At 41.7% G+C, this 22,042-nt stretch overlaps 1 protein-coding gene across 6 annotated transcripts in view; it reads left to right on the top strand.

Moving 5' to 3' along the window:
• NTRK3 (neurotrophic receptor tyrosine kinase 3) overlaps positions 1-22,042 on the top strand; it is a 467,456-nt gene that overhangs the window by 130,474 nt on the left and 314,940 nt on the right. For all 6 annotated transcript variants that reach the window (XM_087878354.1, XM_087878355.1, XM_087878353.1 and 3 more), the window contains exon 3: positions 926-997. In XM_087878354.1, the coding sequence (XP_087734480.1) occupies positions 926-997 (72 nt within the window). The remainder of the gene's footprint in view (positions 1-925; positions 998-22,042) is intronic.

Raw genomic sequence — 22,042 nt, 5'->3', positions numbered from 1 at the left:
ATTTCTTTTCCTCTCTCTGGAGAGAGAGAGAGAGAGAAAGAGAGAGAGGGAGGGAGGGAGGGAGAAAGAGAGAGATATGATATGATAGTGTGATATAATAGAGAGAGAGATGAGAGAGAGATACAGAGATAGATAGAAGATAGATAGATAGATAGATAGATAGATAGATAGATAGATAGATAGATAGATAGATAGATGGATAAATGAGAGATGAGAGATAGATGAGAGAGAGAGAGAGATGAGAAAGAGAGATGAGAGAGATGATAGATAGATAGATAGATAGATAGATAGATAGATAGATAGATAGATAGATGATAGATAGATAGATGAGAGATGAGAGAGGGAGAGGGAGGGAGGGAGAGATGATAGAGAGATATGAGAGAGAGAGATGAGAGAGAGAGAGATGAGAGAGATAGATAGATAGATAGATACAGTAGATAGATAGATGAGAGATAGATAGATGAGAGATAGATGAGAGAGAGAGAGAGGTAGGGAGGGAGAGAGGGAGAGAGAGAGAGAGAAAGAGAGAGGCAGACAGACATTCATAAAAGTGTATTACATTAAGGAAAATGCTTTAAAAATCTGTGTACCTTAGGCAGAATTGCCAAAAAAAGAGAGAGGCACGTTTGCACAAATGTGCACTAAATGCTTTTGAATTTTAGTGGAAAAGTTATTCAAAAAAGAAACTGAAGTTCAAATAATTGTAGTTGACATATTTGGCTGCCCCGGTACTGAGAAAAAACGATCTTGACAGATTCGTTCCCCAATGAAGGGGGATGTTTTAAAGGTCTCTAGATTCAGGCTGGCAGGATAGTCTTCCAATTATCTGTTCTGATTCAATATTACGTGAGATCTCTGAATGCGTGACTTTCACTGCTTCTTTCTTTATGGGTTGCTTTTACTGTCTTTTTGCATCTCTTTGCAGGACAATCACGAACTCAGGGCTCCGAAGCATCCAGCCGCGAGCGTTTGATAAGAATCCTCACTTACATTACATGTAAGTAGATTGGGTCCTCCCCCCTTACCCCTTCGTGTCCCATGGTTACTTTTTGGAAAAGTTTTCAGTTGCTTGAGACGGAGGTGGGTGAAATATGGCAAACAACAAAGCAATGAAGGCACTTTGGTGGAGAGATCCTCATGGCTTAAGTGAAGGCATAGAGGCTGCCTGTTGGCCGTCTACATTCTAGGCTGCTAATCAACTGTAGCTGTAATGGGATAGTTCGGTCCTCACTACACGTTAGTCTGTGTGCAGCTCGACACACAGCTAAACCTACATATCCTCCAATAAAACAGACTGTGTGCATAGATCTGAATGCTTTATTGAAAGAACAGGATATGGTGAAACTGGGGAAAATAGGGATACATACAATGAGAACCAAATACAAGATAGACAGTATTGAGTTACTGTTGAACATAACAGTTAATCTAACAAGCAATCTAAATCTCACCAGCGATTCTCTGTGTCTGGGATGTGGGTTTGTCCTTGGATGACCATGTGCCACAGATTAAGATGGATTCTTCTTTCTGCTTCTGCCTTCTCCAAATGTTATAGGAAATGGACTCTGGCTTCCCAGCGTGCACTTGTTTTGAGAGTGCGGACTGATGGGTAAAGACGTGGGGTCAGCTTCAAAAAATATACTTTGTATTTGTCTCTCTAGCCACTAGATGGGGCTAGAGAGCAACAACAGTAATATAAAGATTGTATGTTGGGGTATATTTGTCCCTCCGGCCACTGGATGGGGCTAGAGAGCAACAATAGTATATAAAAGTTATATGCTGTGGCATGACAGGGTTTGAATAAAGGAGTTTCTGCTATTAAGCAGAGGCCAGATTATGAAGACAATACATGATGAAAGGGATAAATCGGATATATATAAAATAAGCCCTCCCCGAATAATAAGCCCTCCCCTGAAAATAAGCCCTCCAAAAAGAATTAAATGCATGCGCAGCTGGTCCCCGCCATTTCCTCTAGTTAGGGTTAGGGAGACAGAGCTGGAAGTCAGATAAGACGGCAAGAGGAGCCCTGTCTTGCTCCACGCGCCCCAAAATAATAAGACCTCCTCAAAAATTCGAGGTTCAAAAAAATATAAGACAGGGTCTTATATATATAAGCAGTCACATTCATGACAAACCATTTTATACCAAATTTATATTTCGCTGATAAAGAAATAAAGGGAGACTTGTATAGATCTATTTCAAGCTATTTAGCTCTCATCAGCTAGCCATACCCTTACTTGGATTCGAACTTGGACTGCCTCCATGTTAGACAGTTGTATTAACCTCTGAGCCACAAGTTCTCCTCCCTTCATCAGCTTGAGCCAGGGGAGAGATTAACTGTTTTTCGATACACACACATATATATACACACACAAAAATTAGACATGGGGCTCAAATGACAGCAGCCTTACACAGTTCACATAAAACAGGGTTTTGTTTTTTTGGATAAAGCCAAATGTTTTTTTTTTTAAATAGATTGCAAGAAAGGAGCTTCTCCCCCCTCCCAATACATACACATAGTTTTCTCAGCAAGAAGCTTGTTCAAGATGCAATAACCTTCATGGGGGCTCATCTGAGCATATTTTCTCCACTATTCTTAAATACAGTTTGGATCACTGCTGTTCTCCAATTATGGGTTGCCATCTCTAGGGGGTTGTGAGCAAATGGGGGTGGGGGTGGGGAGCTGATTTGATTGGCTTTGCGCAAGTAAAGTGGGGAAGAAAACTCAAGTGTGTTTCCATGGATGACTAAATCCGTGGGCCTGGCCATCTGTCGACATCATCTGCCATTCACAAGAGCACCATGTGGTAGAATAGCCATTGTCTTTTGAATATCTGGAGAAAGTCATCTTATTCATTAATTTAAACGTCCAGCCTTCCCAAATGACTGGAAAAAAGGATGGCAATAGATAAGCTAAAGGGAAATCTTAAAAGATGATCAAGCCATTGATAACATTGATAAAAGTAAGCCTTAGTCAAGAGAGTATCGTGCAAGTTATATTGGGTTTTAATAAGTTGTTGTAGGAGAAGAGCAAGCAAGGCTCGGTGGGAGGAGTTAAGCAAGTCATCAGCCTAGAGTCATTACATTGCCACAACTGGCGCAACTCCCTCTTGAATTCCATTGACCCTTCTCTAGTGCCAGTTTAGTATTGAATGTTAGTTGACTAGATTCTTGTGTATAGACTTGAGCTGGGATGTCAAACTCAATTTCAGGGTTGTGTTTGGGGGGATGGGCATGGCCAGGGTGGGTGTGGCCAGCTTGACATCACTCATGTCGGGGGCGCCTGTGATGGCCTGAGCAGCAAAAACGAGCTCCCGATCTCCATTTTTAGCTGCAACAGCCTCCCGCAACCCTCTGCCAGTGAAATGCTGCCCTCCCAAGCTCCATTTTCACTGGCAGAGGCACTGCGGGCCAATCCTTTGCTGTTTCCAGGGCAGTCTCATGGGCCAGATCTAAGCACCCGGTGGGCCGAACAGCGGGAGCCTGTTCCCAGTGTGCGCATGCTCAGAGCTGCCAGATGACAAGAACAATGAAGAAAACAGGGTCAACTTGGGAGAAAGGCTTGGAGATGATTGGCCCCTCCCATAAGACATAAAAGAAGAGCGAATGGGACATGAATTTTTGCAGGAAGCAATTAGTTCATCTGGCCGATTCAAGATTTGAAAATTCTGTCTGTGACTCTGTGCCAAGTTTGGCCTTGCCCTGCGTCTGGAAATTAGCTCTCTGGCAGCGTTCCACGTGAGATAGGGGTGTTGATAACCTTCCTCTGTTTATCAAGCCTTGCGGACTGTAAATGAAATAAACGAGGTTTTGTGGAACTAAGATTGTGCTTTATACTTTCTAAGGAAGCCTCGGTCAGAACAATTGTATTTTCCAAGTGCTTTCTTCCAAGTAAATAGAGACTGTAATTGAGCAAGTCATTGTAATGGATGCTCCTTGAAAAATCAAGACAAATTGAGTTTTTGTTTGGTTGATTGTTTGGTTGTTTGTTTGTTTTAAAGAGGAACAGATTGACCAGTGAATTGTGCCACACAGGAAAGTATCCACACCTTTTCCAACTACACAGCTTTCACAAGTAATTCTGATGGGGATCAAAGACAAACTTATGTACAACACATTCTGTCCAATTGTTCCCTGGAAACAATTTTATTTGTCTAAGCATGTTGGTTATTATTTTTTTTAAGATCATGTTATTGTTTAGAGTGGCTAACGGCTTGTTGTTTTATCCATTTCTATAAAATTGTTGTTTTATTGTAGGTAATACACCCCCCACACACCTTGAATCCTGTGGGTGGAGGTGGATATAGATACATAGGTATATAGATATAATGATTAAATAAGTAACATCTAAAAACCAAAACTCTTTATAATCTTATATTAGTTGGTTTGGGGATATTCAAGGTGTATAGAGAAGAGGGATGGCAGACCCAGCCCTCTAATGACTCTTGTCCAGTAATACTGGTTTAACAACGGTATTAAAGACTCTAATGTGATCTTCTGGATCTAGTCTACTCTACATGACCCTATAATGGGTATCTAGTAGAGATACAACTATTAAGGTTCAGACTTATGGATTGTGTGTTTTTTGAGGGAGCTTGTTACATCTTTTTCTGTGTTAGGGTTTCTTAACAAAAGTTTCTTTGATTATGGTTTCATTTTGATACAGCCCTGTCTTACTTACTTTGATTACTCTTTACTACTCTTGATTAAGAGCCATGGTGGTACAGTGGTTAAAGTGCAGTACTACAGGCTACTTCTGCTGACTGCCAGCTGCGTGCAATTTGGCAGTTCGAATCTCACCAAGCTCAAGGTTGACTCAGCCTTCCATCCTTCCAAGTTGGGTATAATGAGGACCCAGATTGTTGGAGGCAATAGGCTGACTCTGTAAACTGCTTAGAGAGGGCTGTAAAGCACTGTGAAGCGGTATATAAGTCTAAATGATATTGCTATTGCTGTTACTCTTTTATTAGTTGAAGTAGACTGTATGGAAAAAAAGTGGAAAAAACGGTCTGAACTAAAATGCCATGCTTTGCAAAAAGGATCTTCTCTTCTGAGAACATTTTCTGAAATTGCATTTTAAAAATAAAGGTTACTGCTTCCTTGCATTTAAATATAGCGAATGTAAGGAGAAGATGTATAAGAAAAATGCATTGAGAAGATTTCACAGGAAAACGAACACATTCATTTTTTTATGCTTATGCGTTCTTCTTTGCCAAAATTGTGTCTGTGGGGACAGACAAACAATAATATAAAACATCCAAGCTTAGGAGAATTAAAAACATTTTCTCATTAAGTGCTAATCCAAAGAACAGACATCTGTTTTGCACCATGTAAAGATAGAGACAGAGGGAAAATATACGCTGACACTAGTTTAACAAGAAAGGACGTTATGTCCATAATTTATAAAGTAAAAGCACAAATTTCCTGCTTGGTTTTTGTTTAAATTGTTAATTAAGGAATTAGAACAGAATAATCTCTAGTAGATCTAGCATGGCATTGGCTGGATTTATACTGATCCATGCATCTTGTGAAATGCTGTGAAAGTTGGCCCATAAGGAAGGCTGAGCATCAAAGAATTGAGGCCTTTGAACTCTGGTGCTGGAGAAGACTCCTGCAAGTCCCTTGGACTGCAAGGCGATCCAACCGGTCAGTCCTAGAGAAGATCAACCCTGACTGCTCTTTAGAAGGCCAGATCCTGAAGATGAAACTCAAATCCTTTGGCCACCTAATGAGAAGGAAGGACTCACTGGAGAAGAGCCTAATGCTGGGAACGATTGAGGGCAAAAGAAGAAGGGGACGGCAGGGAATGAGGTGGCTGGATGGAGTCACTGAAGCAGTTGGCATGAGTTTAAATGGACTCCGGGGGATGATAGAGGACAGGAAGGCCTGGAAGAACGTAGTCCATGGGGTCGTGATGGGTCGGACATGACTTTGCAACTAACAACAATAATAACAACAACAATGCATCTTGAGTAGATATTGTGGGCCACTGTATTAATCTGCAAATTGTTAATTAAGCCATTAAGGAGTTTTCTCTCCTTCCATTTCTCTCCTTCTAAATCTTATCCATCTTGCAATGTCACAATCTCATTGTTCAGGCAAATGATTGGTAATATGGACAACTAGAAGGTCCTCTGGGCTCATACCCAGAAGGGATAAGGATGGAAAGTCAGAAGAAATAATTTATAGAAGTCGACAGTTCTTTTTGTTCTTCTCTCCATCATCCTAGCCATATGCTCCCCAGCATATAGCTTAGTATGCTAAAGGGCCTGACATTTCCACAAATGCCACTCATCGGAAGTGAGGATGAAAAAAATAACAGGGAAGCGGTTTGCCTGCCATTTTCTGATTTCACTTTTTGAAGGTCTTTCTCCTTGGCAGGTTGGCTTCAATCATACCTGCTCAGCTCCATCTGACTTCACTAGGTGGCTCAGTGGCTAAGACCCCGAGCTTGTCGATCAGAAAGGTCTGCAGTTCACTGGTTCGAATCCCTAGTATAGGTCTCCTGCATGAGCAGGGGTTGGATAGATGACCTCCAAGGTCCCTTCCAACTCTGTTACTGTTAACCTTAGTTTCACCATTTGACTTTCAACCTTACCAGCAAAATGACAATACAGAAAGATGACTCTGGAGACTGTGCTGGAGAAAGTAAGGAGGAGATGAACCTAGTGTGGAAGACAATGGTAAATATTGATAAGATTAGGAAGGATAAGGATATTTAGATGACAAAAATCATTACTAGGTCTCAGAATGATATTGTATGACTGTGAAACTTGCGCACCGGGAAAGAAGGACAGAAACATTATAGATACTTCATAACTACGGGATCCATAATGTTTAAAGTATCATGGACTACTAGTACAACTGATCCATCAGTCTTTGATGAAATAAATAACAATGGGCAAGCAGAAACTCACACGTTAGATAAGACTAGGAACAAAAGTAGGATTGGCAAGATTGAGGGAAGTGTAGAAGAGAAAGACAATGGCTAAGTAGATGGATAGGATCTGAGATCTCACTTAAAGGTCCTTTGAAGAGTCATGGATTGTTGCCAAAGGCAGTTTGAGAGGACAAGAATGTGTCCATTTGGTTATGAAGGGTCATACCCAGCTCAGTTGGGCTTAATTAATTGCTATTTTCCTCCATAATCAGATCTTTGGTTGTTCTATGTGAAATTCCAACTCGGTTCAATTCAGAAAAAGTCAGTTTAGCGAATGAGATTTGCAAGAGCCCCTTTTCACACAGAATGTTGTTTCTGTTTTCCCCTATCCCATTTTTTCTCTTTCCTTATACTCTGCCATCTCTATTTCTGTCCCTTTCTCCTTGCACTTTCTGAGTCCGTGGCCTCCAGCTGTGCCATCACAAGCTCATCATTGACTCCAATTTCATGATCCTAGTTATGAATAGGTGGTTATTTAACTTCATCTTGTTTTTAATCCAAGGAAAGGAAGGTCTCCAGTCATTGAGGAAGTACACAAGCATTTAAGCTGCTTTGAATGCTTTAATACGCCAGGAATTCTTCAGAGCTGATGCAAATATTATGCAAAGTGAGATGGTAATATTTCTTTTGTTACAGAGCTTTAGCCTTTCATTATCTGGTTTTCTATGGTAAGCAGAAATGGTTTTGAGGTCCTAGGGTAAGTTTAGTCTTTCCAGCTTTCAGACTCGTGCTGGAGCCCATCCTCAGGGGAACTTCTCTCTACTAGGCTGAGAAAGAGAGAGATAGCTTGGAAGATTAATAGAATAAAATAGAATAGAATGGAATAGAATATAATTCTTTATTGGCCAAGTGTGATTGGACACACAAGGAAAATTCCTTGGTGCATATACTCGCAGTGTACATAAAAGAAAAAATACGTTCATCAAGAATCATAAGATACAACACTTAATGACAGTCATAGGATACAAATAAGCAATCAGGAAAGAAGTATCAATGTAAATCGTAAGGATACAAGCAACAAAATTACAGTCATACAGTCATAAGTGGAAGGAGATGGGAGGTGGGAACGATGAGAAGACTTAGGGCAGACTTAGTAAATAGTTTGACAGTGTTGAGGGAATTATTTGTTTAGCAGAGTGATGGTGTTTCAGAAAAAACTGTTCTTGTGTCTAGTTGTTCTGGTGTGCAGTGCTCTATAGCCTCGTTTTGAGGGTAGGAGTTGAAACAGTTTATGTCCAGGATGCGAAGGGTCTGTAAATATTTTCACAGCCCTCTTTTTGACTCATGCAGTATACAGGTCCTCAGTGGAAGGCAGGTTGGTAGCAATTGTGTTTTCTGCAGTTCTAATTATCCTCTGAAGTCTGGGTCTGTCTTGTTGGGTTGCAGAACCCAACCAGAGAGTTATAGAGGTGCAGATGACAGACTCAACAATTCCTCTGTAGAACTGAATCAGCAGCTCTTTGGGCAGTTTGAGCTTTCTGAGTTTGCGCAGAAAACTCAGAAATGAATGAAATGAAATGAACCATTCATCTGAAATGATATAGAGTTTCCTGCTTGAGCAGGGGGTTGGACTAGAAGACCTTCAAAGTCCTTTCCAACTCTGTTATTCTGTTATCCTGTTATTTTGTTATTCTGACTAAACCTCTAGTCCTGGTAACTGACCCAGATTGGATCATTCAATATTATCCTGGGACATGTATATTTGCCTTCCTTCATGAGTTCTTTATTGTTCACACCTTTGGACAGAATTAAATCACTCTGTTACCTGCATCCGTCATGCAGGGGTGAAATCCAGCAGGTTCTGACAGGTTCTGGAGAACCGGTAGTGGAAATTTTGAGTAGTTTGGAGAACCGGCAAATACCACCTCTGGCTGGCCCCAGAATGGGGTGGGAATGGAGATTTGGCAGTATCCTTCCCCTGCCACGCCCACCAATCCACGCCCACAGAACCGATAATAAAAAAATTTGAATTCCACCACTGCCGTCATGTATTCTGAGAACTATTAGAGAGGGTCTGTCTTCACCCTCTTTCTACCCCACAAAATATCTGTATTGACCTTCCTCTTACTGCTGTGAAATGCACCCCCTTCCTCCTGGGGCCCCATCATTCATGTAATCAATCCATCCCTCAATTAGCAACCACAGTTCTGTGAATCCTGTCCCTTCCTCACCTTCTTGGCACTTCCTCAGAACTTTAGAACTAGTGCCCCTTGTCACAATTTGTGACAGATTATGAAGTAATAGGACCATGATTGCTTCTAAACGCTGTGCAGAAATGCCCTGGTGTTTGATGCACGACTATACTTGGCTGAGGATAATCTCATCCACCTTTTATTTACAATATATTGAAGAAAACAAATTAAGGCCTTGTAATTATGTACTGGAAGCACATGCTTTAAAAAAAAGAGAAAGCCCTGGCAATCAGGATTCCATTTAAAATATTAATGGCTTTATCCATCTACCTTTGGAGATTTCATTTTATGCTATGTGAGGGTTTATGTGTTGTTGTTGTTGCTGGCTTTTTGGTTTTTAAATATAATTGTCTGCCGGAGATTTGTGAGTGCCTAATGGGAGGCGTGAATCATGCATTTCAGCTGATGCACCAGGTATAAAAAAAGCCTATAGCTCAAAAGCAAAACAAGGTCGTGTTGAGACTAGTTTTAATCTGTTGCATCTACTCGGTTGCAGAATGGCAGCCCGGAAGAGTTTACAAAGCAACAAAAGAGGTGGGATGGGTTGGATAGGGTTGCCAGGTGTCCGCTATTTGAGTGGACAGTCCGCTTTTTTCACATTAAGTTCACTATTTTTTTTCACAAAATAGTGGACATTTTTTTTCTTCAAAAGCTTTATGATGAAATGGTACGTAATCTAAAGCTGTACAGTCTAAGAGAATAAGGATAGGAGAATCACGTTTTGTCTTTTTTTTTTTCATAAGTTAGAATGAGACAAAGATCGAATATCCATTGAACTCGATTCTCCGAAAAAAATTAATGATGAGATTAAAATAAAAATATATTATAAAATTATGTACAGTTCACATTTTTAAAATGTATTGTAGCTTGTGTCGACTGACCTAAAATGGCGTGTTAAAATGTTTGTAAGAAAATATATAATTTAATTGTAAAAATTTTTTTAATTTTTTTACTACTTAAACCCCCCCCCCCCCCCGGCTTGTCCGCTATTTTTTGGAAGCACACCTGGCACCCTAGTTGTTCATATTATGAATATGAAGGGAGTAATGTGAGACTAGGTCAGGGGTCAGCCACCTGCGGCTCTGGAGCCGCATGTGGCTCTTTCACCCCTGTGCTGTGGCTCTGTCACTCAAAATATGTGTCACAACCGTTAATGTGCGACACCCGCCGGCACACAATTTATTGAGCTTTTCAATAATCATGGATATAATCCAAGAAAAGAAAAAGTTTCAGAAGAAAACAGAACGTTTCATTCAACTACATATGCTAGTTTTGTGGCTGCTGAAGAAATAGTCAGGCACAGGAAGGGTTTTGTGGCTCCCGGTGTTTTCTTTTCTGTGGGAAACGGGTCTAAATGGCTCTTTGAGTGTTTAAGGTTGCAGGCCAGCCCTGGACTAGGCTGAAGCTGCCATACTTAAAGATGATTGAGGAAAACTGAAATGTTTCCTACCCTGTTTTCTGGATACCTGCACTCATCACAGTTGAGATCGGGAAAATTCTACCAGCTGACTAAACAGCTACATTATGTTCTGGGTTTTGAGCATCTATTCCGCTGGTTCTGACAGGTTCTAGAGAACCAGTAGCGGAAATTTTGAGTAGTTTGGAGAACCGGCAAATACCACCTCTGGCTGGCCCCAGGAGTGGGGAGGGAATGGAGATTTTGCAGTATCCTTCCTCTGCCATGCCCACCAAGCTACACCCACAGAACCGGTAGTTAAAAAATTTGAATTCCACCACTGATCTACACCAGTGGTAAAATCCAATTTTTTTTACTACCGGTTCTGTTGGCATGGCTTGGTGGGCATGGTGTGGCTTGGTGGGTGTGGCTTGGTGGGCATAGCAGGGGAAGGATACTGCAAAATCTCCCATTCCCACCCCACTCCTGGGGGAAGGATATTGCAAAATCTCCATTCTCACCCCACCCCACTCTGGGGCCAGCCAGAAGTGGTATTTGCCGGTTTTCCGAACTGCTCAAAATTTCCGCTACCGGTTCTCCAGAACCTGTCAGAACCTGCTGGATTTCACCCCTGATCTACACGTTTTGAAATGTTAACCTTGGTTTCTCCAAATCAGATTTTCTTAATCAAAATACTTGCTGCTTTTTAAGCTAAAAAAAGGGGGGGGGAGAATGCCAAGAAACATTGACTAAAGAAGCAAATGAAACAGTCCAATTTTCATGACATTCTGAGGGAAATGACAAATAACAATCACAAGATCGAATCAGGCTTCCTGCCCAACATGTCTGAGAACCGTTCTTTTATCAGGGACAATGTTTGCTATTTTAGTGTTCTTTGTTTTTGTTTTAAAAATGATAGCATCTTGATGTTTGCCTTTGGCAGAGCAGTTAAATTGGATTATTGTGACCTACATCATGGATGGCATTTTTGAGCAGCCTTTAATGGTACATTTAAAAAAGTGGTCCAGAGCTACAGTAGATTGGGAAATGATATGGGACAGAGTTGGGGATTCACTTACCTTCTGTACCAATTCGCAAATGTGAGCCTGCGTGCTCGCTTCGCTCGTATGTGCCACCTCTGTGCATGCACATGACTTTCTGAGCATGTGCAGTAATCGCTCATTACATCCGGGCAGGTGGGCGGAACCTCCCGCAGTCGCCGCTACCGGTTTGCACAATCTGGAGTGAACCGGCTGAATCCCACCACTGATATGAGAACATTGAAGTAGAGTTCTGACAATAGCTAGCTGAAGAATTTGTTGGGACTATAGGTAGCAATAGCAATAGTGCTTAGACTTATATATTGCTTTATAATGTTTTTACAGCCCTCGCTAAGTGGTTTACAGAGTCAGCATATTGTCCCCAACAATCTGAGGCCTCATTTTACCCACCTCAGAAGGATGGAAGGTTGAGTCAACCTTGAGCCAGTCAGGATCGAACTGCTGGCAGTGAGCAGAATTAGCCTGCAATATTACACTCTAACCACTATGCCACCATGACTTATATAGTAAGTTCCAGCATTCTTTTCTGTGATCATTGAAGGCTCAGTTCACACAACAAAAAGTCTTCTCTCTTGTTGAATTAACCCATTTTGGAATCTGCAGAATATATTGAATTAAAAGCTAACAACAACATATTGTTGCCCAATATATTAAGCTACAAAAAAAGCCTGACCAAGAACCAACTGAATTTAGCCTATGATATAAATTCAGCTGCTGGGTTTTTCATTAACCTAATTAAGTTGAAGAGTTGTTGCATAGCATATCTTCCTTCAAATATAGTTTTTTTTGGGGGGGTGGGGTGGAGGGAAGAGCCTCAGAGAGCTTACATTCCCTTTTTTTAAAAAAAGTGTTTTTATTATGCATTTTCCTTTATCCTACATCACATTTTCAGTTTTGCAACCACAGAGTACTGGTTGTATCCAGTCTTTTTAAAAATATGCATAGTATTATACACCTTGATCATAACCTTTATTCTCATAATCATACAGCATAGCTTACATGTCCTATGAATCGGGGTGAAATGCTCCCGGTTCGGACCGGATCACCCGATCTGGTAGCGATGGAGGCGGGTGGTTCGGAGAACCGGTAGCAAAAATCCCTGCCCACCCCCCATTGCCCAGAAGAGCCGCACAATCATCAGAGGCTTTTTTTTATTTTTAAAAGCATTTTTCCTACAACCTCTTTGCCCAAAAAAATGCTTTTAAAAGTAAAAAAAAAAAAAAAAAAAAGCCTCTGCCGATCAGGCAAGTCAGCTGGGATCGTCAGAGGCTTTAAAAGCATTCAGCCGAAGAGGTTGCAGAAAAAATGATTAAAAAAAAAAAAGTTGGCCACACCCACTCAGTCATATTACCCCCCACCACCACCAAGCCACGCCCACAGAACCGGTAGTAACAAATTTTACATTTCACCACTGCTATGATTGTTTTAAAACCAGCCTTTTTTAACTTTCATACTGCACATGTTGGCATTCACGCTGTGCCTCTGAACTAGTGTATGTGCTGTTTATTCAAACACATATACCCACCTTTTTTCTTCACTGGCAAATGCCAAGGGAGGCTGAGTTTAGCAACATCGTTTATCTACTGTGTTTCCCCAAAAATAAGACCCGGTCTTATATTTTTTTAAACCCTGAAATAAGCGCTTGGCCTTATTTTCAGGGAGGTCTTATTGTTTTGGGGTGCATGGAGCAAGATGGGGCTCCTCTTGCCGTCTTACCTGATTTCCAGCTCTGCGTTTAAATATTTTTAGAGGGAGGCTTATTTTAGCGCATGCACTCAAAAGCCCAATTGGGCTTATTATCAGGGGATGTCTTATTTTCGAGGAAACAGGGTAATTGTGTGTTTGTGTGTATGTGTACGGTTTTCTAGTGTGCATTTCACCTGGGTGCGCCTTGTAGAATGTGGCTTTTTAAGTATGGCTTTATTGTTTTTACAATTGCCCTGAATTGGAGTGGCTGCCGAGAGGCATCCGTTCAACGTTTCCAATATTTTGTTTAAGTGCCGGAGCAGTTTGGATGTCCTTTGACTGCGGGGAATGAAGTGACCCATAATTCCCTTGACCTGTGTGGGCATTTGAGGACAATTGGTGTGAAGAAAGTTGTTCCACTTAACCAGGCTTTTATAACGGCGCCGCCTCCGAGCCGCGTTTTCTCAGCTGGATTCTCTCTCTAAAAAGGCTTTGAGAATTGCAGATCTTGTCCGAGAAAGAACAGGCAGGTGTTTATATCTGACCCACATTCAACAAAAGTTAGGCGGTGGCAGCTGATACCACGTGGGGTTGAAAACCTGTGGAGGCTTGGAACGAAGCATCAATTGAATCTTTAGAAAGTCAATTCGCCAATAAAGGAGACTATTTGTAGCTCAGGGTTGAAACGAGGGGTCTTTGGTGCTCTCTGAGCTTGCTTGTTTTCTTGCAGACGTTTTATTATCCAAACTAGGTATCAGGGTTAGTAAGGAGTTGGGTTTGTTCTTCTTTTTTTTTTTTTATTTGATTTATATGCCGCCCTTCTCCGGAGACTCAGGGCGGCTTACAATGCGCTAAGCAATAGCCTTCATCCTTTTGTATATTTATACAAAGTCAGCTTATTGCCCCCACAAACCGGGTCCTCAATTTACCTACCTTAGAAAGGATGGAAGGCTGAGTCAACCTTGAGCCTGGCGAGATTCGAACCTGCAGTAATTGCAGGTAGCTGGTCTTAATAACAGGGTGTTTTAGATCACTGTACTACCAAGGCTCTTGGTTCTTCATTTATATTCTAGTGCAGGGGTGTCAAACTCAAGGCTTGGGGGGGGGGTGCTTAGATCTAGCTCACGGGGCCACCCTGGAAACAGTGAAGGACTGGCCCGCGGTGCCTCTGCTAGTGAAAATGGAGCTTGAGAGGGCCGCGCGTGGCCCTCCCGAGTTCTGTTTTTGCTGGCAGAGGGTTGCAGGAGTCTGTCACAGCCGAAAACGGAGCTTGGGAGCCTGTTTTCACTGGCAGAGCGCTCGGGCCACCCCCAGCACCCCGAGAAAAGTGACGTCAAGGTGGCCACACCCACTCCAGCCATGCCCACCCTGGCGCCCCCAAGGTCAAACACAACCCTGATGTGGCCCTCAATGAAATTGAGTTTGTCACCCCTGTTCTAGTGTCTTGCCCTGTCAGTGTTGGTGGGAGCGGATTTAGAGATTCTTCGGTTGGGCTGTTTGCTATTAGCTTGTTTGGCAATTCCTTGATTGGGGTATTATGTACTTGATTGTTGGTCTAATGTTGGAGTAGTAAATCTATGCTGATCTGGGTGCTGATTGCTGGTGGAGAGGTGCAGCCTTAGCAGAACCAAGGAACAGATTCCTTGTCCTGAAAAAAAAACCCCTCTTTATTTAACTACTGTGAATTCATGGCATTCACATACAGAAAAGTCCAGGCAATAATCCTTCCAAGGGTTAATTGCAATAACAGACCTTATCAGTCCTTGGATAATTGCCAGGCCGAGAGCTTCCAGTTGCAAAGCTGTAAATTAATTCCTAGCAAGAAGTCTCTGAGGCACGAACCATGATAAGCAAAGAAATACGAACTGTTGTCTCCTGCAACCACCCACCACTCCCCTTTTGCTTCTATATATTCCCCAGCCAGGGAGAGGCTGTTCAGCATCCACATGTGCCTTTCCTCCTGAGTTGGCCCCTGTTACTCAATTGTTTTCCTCTCTTGACAGCTCTGCACATACGTGCATCTGAAACAGGCCCCAGCTGTTCTTCTTCCCCACTTATCTCCGACTCCAAAGGCAGCTGGGAAATGTCAGATGGCCCTGGCTCTATCTCTGCTTCTGATGCAGAGCATCCATCAGAGCCTTCCCCAGACTCCAGGACTGGCCCAAGTTCCTCCACGACCCTCTCATTGGCCAAGTCTGCCGCCAGCTCCACTGGTGGCTGGCGGGACACAACACATGCTTGGGTCTTTTTTGGCTAGTTGATTGTCTCTTTTGCATAGTTTATAGGTATTGTTAATGTCTCTGTGTCTATCAGTCACGGTGGCATAGTGGTTAGAGTGCAGTACTGCAGCCTATTTCTGCTGACTGCCGGCTGCCTGCAATTTGGCAGTTCAAATCTCACCAGGCTCAAGGTTGACTCAGCCTTCCATCCTTCCGAGGTGGGTAAAATGAGAAGCGAGATTGTTGGGGGCAAGAGGCTGACTCTATAAATTGCTGTCAAGGTCTGTAAAGCGGTATATAAGTCTAAGTGCTATTGCCATTGCTATTGATGGCTAATTTGTCAGGCTTCTAGACAATTCACTTTGTGCCATGGTGAAGCTGGTGCCCCCTGGCCTCTCTCCAAAAGGGCTACAGAGATAGCTGCCAACCAGGGGTGGGCTTCAAAAATTTTAGCAAGGGGTCCTCTGCCCGGTTGCTGGGTGGGTGTGGCCATGATGGGTGTGGCCTAGTCAGCCTCTTTCACCACGGAGGGGGGGCAGTTGTGGGATTTAACAACCGGTTCTCTGCCCTAATGATTTATTTATTTATTTATTTATTTATTTATTCAATTTATATACCACCCTTCTCCTAGTGGACTCAGGGCGGTGCACAGCCAAAACTAAAATACATAACAATACAAAATTTAAAATTAATTAAAAGAATTATATACTTTGGCCCGAATTAAAACAGTGCGAATTAAAACCCATTAACAAATTAAAACTAAACAACAACAACAACCAATTTGCCAAACTGCTCAGAAAGTTAACAACCGGTTCTCCCGAAGTGGTGCGAACTGGCTGAATCCCATCACTGAGGGGTGGGGGGGGTATTGTTTTTGCCCTCCCCAGGCTCCGGAGGATTTCTTCAAGCCTCCAGGAGGGTGAAAACAGCCTCCCCAGGCCCCCGCTGCCAACAGTGAAAATTAAGTATCTGGTTTCTTTCTGGGGTTGCCTTTCATCTCTTATAATGGGTATCTTAAAAAATAATCATGATATTTATTATATTAAGCTAATTAATAGAAAGAAAAAAAGCCATTGTATGTGTACAACAACATTAAGCTGTCCATGGATGAAGATTGAGCTGGAATGCTTCTTAAATCAGGAGTCTTCTACATTTAAAAGGAGTTAAATGTAGGTTTTTTCCATCTGCTCTGCTGGAAGACAGATTTACTGGAACCTCTTACAAAGATTGTAACTGCTCGGGGCAGTTGGATGTGTTTTGCTATATTGCAATTTTTATTGGGATCTATGCAGTATGCATCTTATTCCCCTTTCAGCAAACTTTCAGGGTCTCCGAGATAAATTATTCCTCACGGATTTACTTGTGGACTAGCAACTTCCTGCTATTTATAAACTAACAAATGTTTTCTTTGGTAGCGTACAGAGAGAGCAGCAAAACATAATAAGGGGCTGCAAGCTAAATTGGTAAACTCTCTTTTTCTCCAGTTGTACTCCATAATCTCTTTTCACTTTTATGTTACTGCTTGTTTTATTATATATTGTACTAATGTCTGGTGGACCTTCTGTTCTTGTTGGCTATTTTACGTTCCTGGCCTTCGGCTGTAATAAAGAATTTATTCCGTGTAAGTTCAACATTTATAATTTAAAAAGATACCACTTATAAAAGTTGCACGATTACTATTGTTTGAATGCATGCTCTCCTTTCTTGTTTTAAGAAAGTGGTTAATAACTTATGGCTACCTCTGACCTGCATTGCTGCACCACCAAATTTTCATCTCATGTTGAGCTGTGAAACATATGAAGATAAGTATAGCGTAATTAAACACACAAATATGCCATCTCCCTTCTTGATTGACCCTTCTCACATACATATAAACGAAGCCTCTCTAGATAAAAGATGTGGGTCCATCAGCTTTACTATCTATCTATCTATCTATCTATCTATCTATCTATCTATCTATCTATCTATCTATCTATCTATTTATTTATTTATTTATTTATTTAGATTTATATGCCGCCCTTCTCCGGAGACTCAGGGTGGCTTACAATGTGCTCAGCAATAGCCTTCATCCTTTTGTATATTTATACAAAGTCAGCTTATTGCTCCCACAACTGGGTCCTCAATTTACCTACCTTAGAAAGGATGGAAGGCTGAGTCAACCTTGAGCCTGGTGAGATTCGAACCTGCAGTAATTGCAGGCAGCTGGTCTTAATAACCATCTTAATAACAGGGTGCCTTAGACCACTGTACTACCAAGGCTCTTGGTATGTACATTTTATTGGTTTGATTTATATACCGCCCTTCTCCGAAGTCTCAGGGCGGCTTACAATGCGTTAAGCAATAGCCTTCATACTTTTGTATATACCTGCTTAGTAGGGCTTTTGGCCCCCCCTAAGCGGTGTTCTTTTTTATACAAAATCAGCTTATTGCCCCCACAATCCGGGTCCTCATTTTACCTACCTCGAAAGGATGGAAGGCTGAGTCAACCTTGAGCCTGGTGAGATTTGAACTTGCAGTAATTGCAGGCAGCTGGTGCTACTTCATAGCACTTTAGTCTGCTGCGCCACCAAGGCTCTTGGACATAACTGGCTTTTAAGGTTCAAAAGGTGCCAACTCTCTTGTAGAAATCAGGAACACCACTTTGAAGGTCAAAACGTGTTGACTTCGCAAGAAAGAACATGCCATGAAACAAGGAAGGAGACATGGAAAGAAAGTCTTATACTTTTGTTTTTTTTAAAAAAATAGAAACATCCTAAGGTGACATCAAACCATAAAATAGCTTTCTCCCAATTGGCATCCTCCAGAAAAAGTAGTCTTCAACTCCTACAATGTCTCATTGTAGTGATTAATAGCAAGATCTAGAGGACCAGAGGTGGGTTTCAGCAGGTTCTGGCCAGTTCTGGAGAACCGGTAGCGGAAATTTTGAGTAGTACGGAGAACTGGTAAATGCCACCTCTGACTGGCCCCGATCCCATATATTCTCTGCCTCCCGAGTCTCCGCTGATCAGGAGGAAATTTTGTAATATCCTTCCCCTGGAATGGGGAGGGAATGGAGATTTTACAATATCCTTCCCCTGGATTGGGGAGGGAATGGAGATTTTACAGTATCCTTCCCCTGGATTGGGGAGGGAATGGAGATTTTACAATATCCTTCCCCTGGATTGGGGAGGGAATGGAGATTTTACAGTATCCTTCCCCTGGATTGGGGAGGGAATGGAGATTTTACAATATCCTTCCCCTGGATTGAGGAGGGAATGGAGATTTTACAGTATCCTTCCCCTGGATTGGGGAGGGAATGGAGATTTTACAATATCCTTCCCCTGGATTGGGGAGGGAATGGAGATTTTACAGTATCCTTCCCCTGCCACACCTACCAAGGCACGCCCATAAAACCGGTAGTAAAAATTGTTGAATTCCACCACTGTAGAGGACATTAGATGTATATGGAGATTTGACAAAGGGCTTATAATAGGAACATTAACTTGTATCTCGCGCAGGTTCAGGCAAGATTTTAATATGCTGTGTCTGTTACGCGACTGTGTTTTATTAGATGTGTAACATTTTAATAGGAACCTGTAAGGATTTATCCGCCCTTTACTAAACACACACATGCACGCCACACTTGTGTCTCCGTGTGTATGTGTGTGATGTTAAAAAAATCATACGTTAAGCATACCCGTCTCTGTGATGTTAAGAGCTATACCAGAGAATTATGCAGCACAACACGGATCAGGTGGGAATATTGAGAATCCCATTAGCACCTTCTCCACATCAAAGGCTCTGTTATTGCAGGAATCAAATGTGCCTCTTGCGTTGTCATTCGGGCTGTGTCAGCAGCCCGGTCTGTGAACAGGATCTGCAGCAGTGATTTTTTTCAGAGGAAAGTATAAGATGCTAGACCGCATCAGCTTATTCCTTCAGTGTGCTGGTGCATAAAGATATGAAAATGTGCAGGTGCCCGAATCTACAGAGAGGGAAGAAATTATTATGAGATCGTGTGAAGCTTCACAGTGGTGATGCACTCAGAAGTAATTTGGACCCATCCCCCCTCTCAGATCAAGTGCCTTGAAATTATTTCAGAGATTTGAGATTCAGAAGCCTTTTTGGGGTTACAGCAATTCAGATGTGACTTTTCTTCTATATAAGTAGAGAACTCTGGTGTGATGTGTTTATTTATTTATATATATATATATATATATATATATATGACTTAAGTAGTTGTCCGATGAATTTGACTACTCATACAAAGCCTGCTTATCACAAAAACTTAGAGGACAGCTGCTCTGTTCTCCAGGATTGACTTTTCTGTTAGAACAGGGGTCAGCAACCCGCAGCTCTGGAGCCGCATGTGGCTCTTTCATCCCTCTGCTGCGGCTCCCTGTTGCTGGTCAACTCCACAATTGATAGGGCTTTCAGTTAGGATAGGTAGAGGAAAGAGGATGCTCCGCTAGGAGGGGACACTATGGTGGGTGAACCGACTTCCAGTCGGCAGAGGAAAAAGGATGCTATGCCAGGAGGAGACTATGATGGGGGAACTGGGCTTCCGGTCGGCTCCATAATTGAATGGGGGCTTCCGGTTAGGACCTTTGTGGCTCTTTGAGTATTTAAGGTTGCCGACCCCTGTGTTAGAAGTTGTTTAAGCAGGTTTCCTTAGAGGGGAATAAAGAAATTCGGCTTTTCTTTACGGAGGTGTGTTTTATCTTTTAAGCTTTTATCCTTATCGTTCTTCTGTAACACTCAGTTAATTTCGCTGATCCGGTTGGTATCTACGATCCGTCAAGTTACAAAATGTCGAACCCTTTCATTCTCCTCTTTCATTTCTTCTTCATTCCTTTCATTCTCTGTGCTTCTCACCCCGCCAAAAAAATAAATCTCACAATACCCTGGTCCCCACCCCCCGCTGCTTGTTGTTTCTGCCTCTTGTATTGAGGAAGTGAGTTTTTTTTTAATTGTATGCTTTATTTATTTATTTATTTATTTATTTATTTATTTATTTATTTATTTATTTATTTATTTATTTCCAAGCATGTATTAGCTAACAGATATAAGTATAAACATAACTATGAAGACATGAGATGGCTACAAATAAAAGGGGACATGAGGACAGGGACGATAGGCATGCTGGTGCACTTATGCACATTCCTTGAAGACCTCTTAGGAATGGGGTGAGGTCAACAGTAGACAGCCTTAGGTTAAAGTTTTGGGGTGTTTGGGGAAGAAATTACAGAGTCAGGTAGTGCATTCCAGGCATTAACAACTCTGTACTGCAGTTTACCATAAGAATTTTAATTTTAGGAGTAATTTGTTGTGTACTACTGAATCAAAGGCTTTACAGAAGTCTATATAAATTGCATCTATTGCTTTACCCTGGTCGAGTTGTGAAGTCCATACGTTTTTGCAGTGTAAGAGTTGCTGGGTCTGACATACATGTTTCTGTTTTTGTTTCTTTATCATACTACCCTGTTTCTCCCTCTCTAATCAACCCACGATGGCTAACAAGAAGCTAGAGATAAAATGTACTGAAATAGCAATAGTGCTTAGACTTATATACTGCTTCACAGTGCTTTACAGCCTGCTGTAAGCAGTTTACAGAGTCAGCCTATTGCCCCCAACAATCGGGGTGGTCATTTTACCAACTTCGGAAGGATGGAAGGCTGAGTCAGCCTTGAGCCTGGTGAGATTTGAACTGCCAAACTTTTGGGCAGCCGGCAGTCAGTAGAAGTAGACTGCAGTACTGCATTCTAACCACTGCACCACCATGGCTCTTATTCCAATTATATCATCTATAAATGATGTGTAAGCCATTAAAAAAATCCCAATTCTCATCATTAAAAATTTCAGGTACTGGTCTTAAAACATACAGATTCTAAATTGGAGAAAGTTTGATGTAGAAAATAACTTTTCACCTTCTTTAAAACTAAAGTGGCATCAGTCTGAATTTCCTTCAGGGTATTGCTTATCATATTGTGAATTAATCCATCTAGGGAGGTACCTTCAATTCCTTTGTGAAATTTGGTATATAAAATAAGGAGGAAGGGATGGATGATAGATACAGTAGATAAATAAATAAAGATGGACAGATCAGATGTCTCAAATAAGAGTTTATCGTATATAGTGGATAATATTTATTTGTTTCATAGTAGATATACGTGTGGAATTGGGACAAAACACGTATTTCAACTTTTTTAAAAATGTAGATGTGCAGATGGTGATTTTTAGATATGTACCCTGTTTCCCCCAAAATAAGACATCCCCTGATAATAAGCCCAATTGGGCTTTTGAGTGCATGGCAATAAGGCCAAGCGCTTATTTCAGGGTTCAAAAAAATATAAGACAGGGTCTTATTTTTGGGGAAACATGGTAGTAAAAAGCTTTTAAAACAGCTTTTAATCCTTTCTACTTTAGTTCAGCACAATTTCATCACTGGCTCTTTGCTGGGAAATTTGGAGACTGCTATGCAATCTCCCCCCCCCTCCCCCATTCCCCCAATCCTGCTAATCAAACTTTGCAAGAGTTACAGAGAAGTCTTCAAAACATGTATTGCCATTACA

Source organism: Pantherophis guttatus, chromosome 13, assembly GCF_059756535.1.
Source record: "Pantherophis guttatus breed Tessera chromosome 13, ASM5975653v1, whole genome shotgun sequence".
In the NCBI taxonomy this organism is placed as follows: Eukaryota; Metazoa; Chordata; class Lepidosauria; order Squamata; family Colubridae; genus Pantherophis; species Pantherophis guttatus.
Note: the sequence above shows the minus strand (reverse complement) of the source record. Positions and strands in the feature narration are given on the sequence as shown.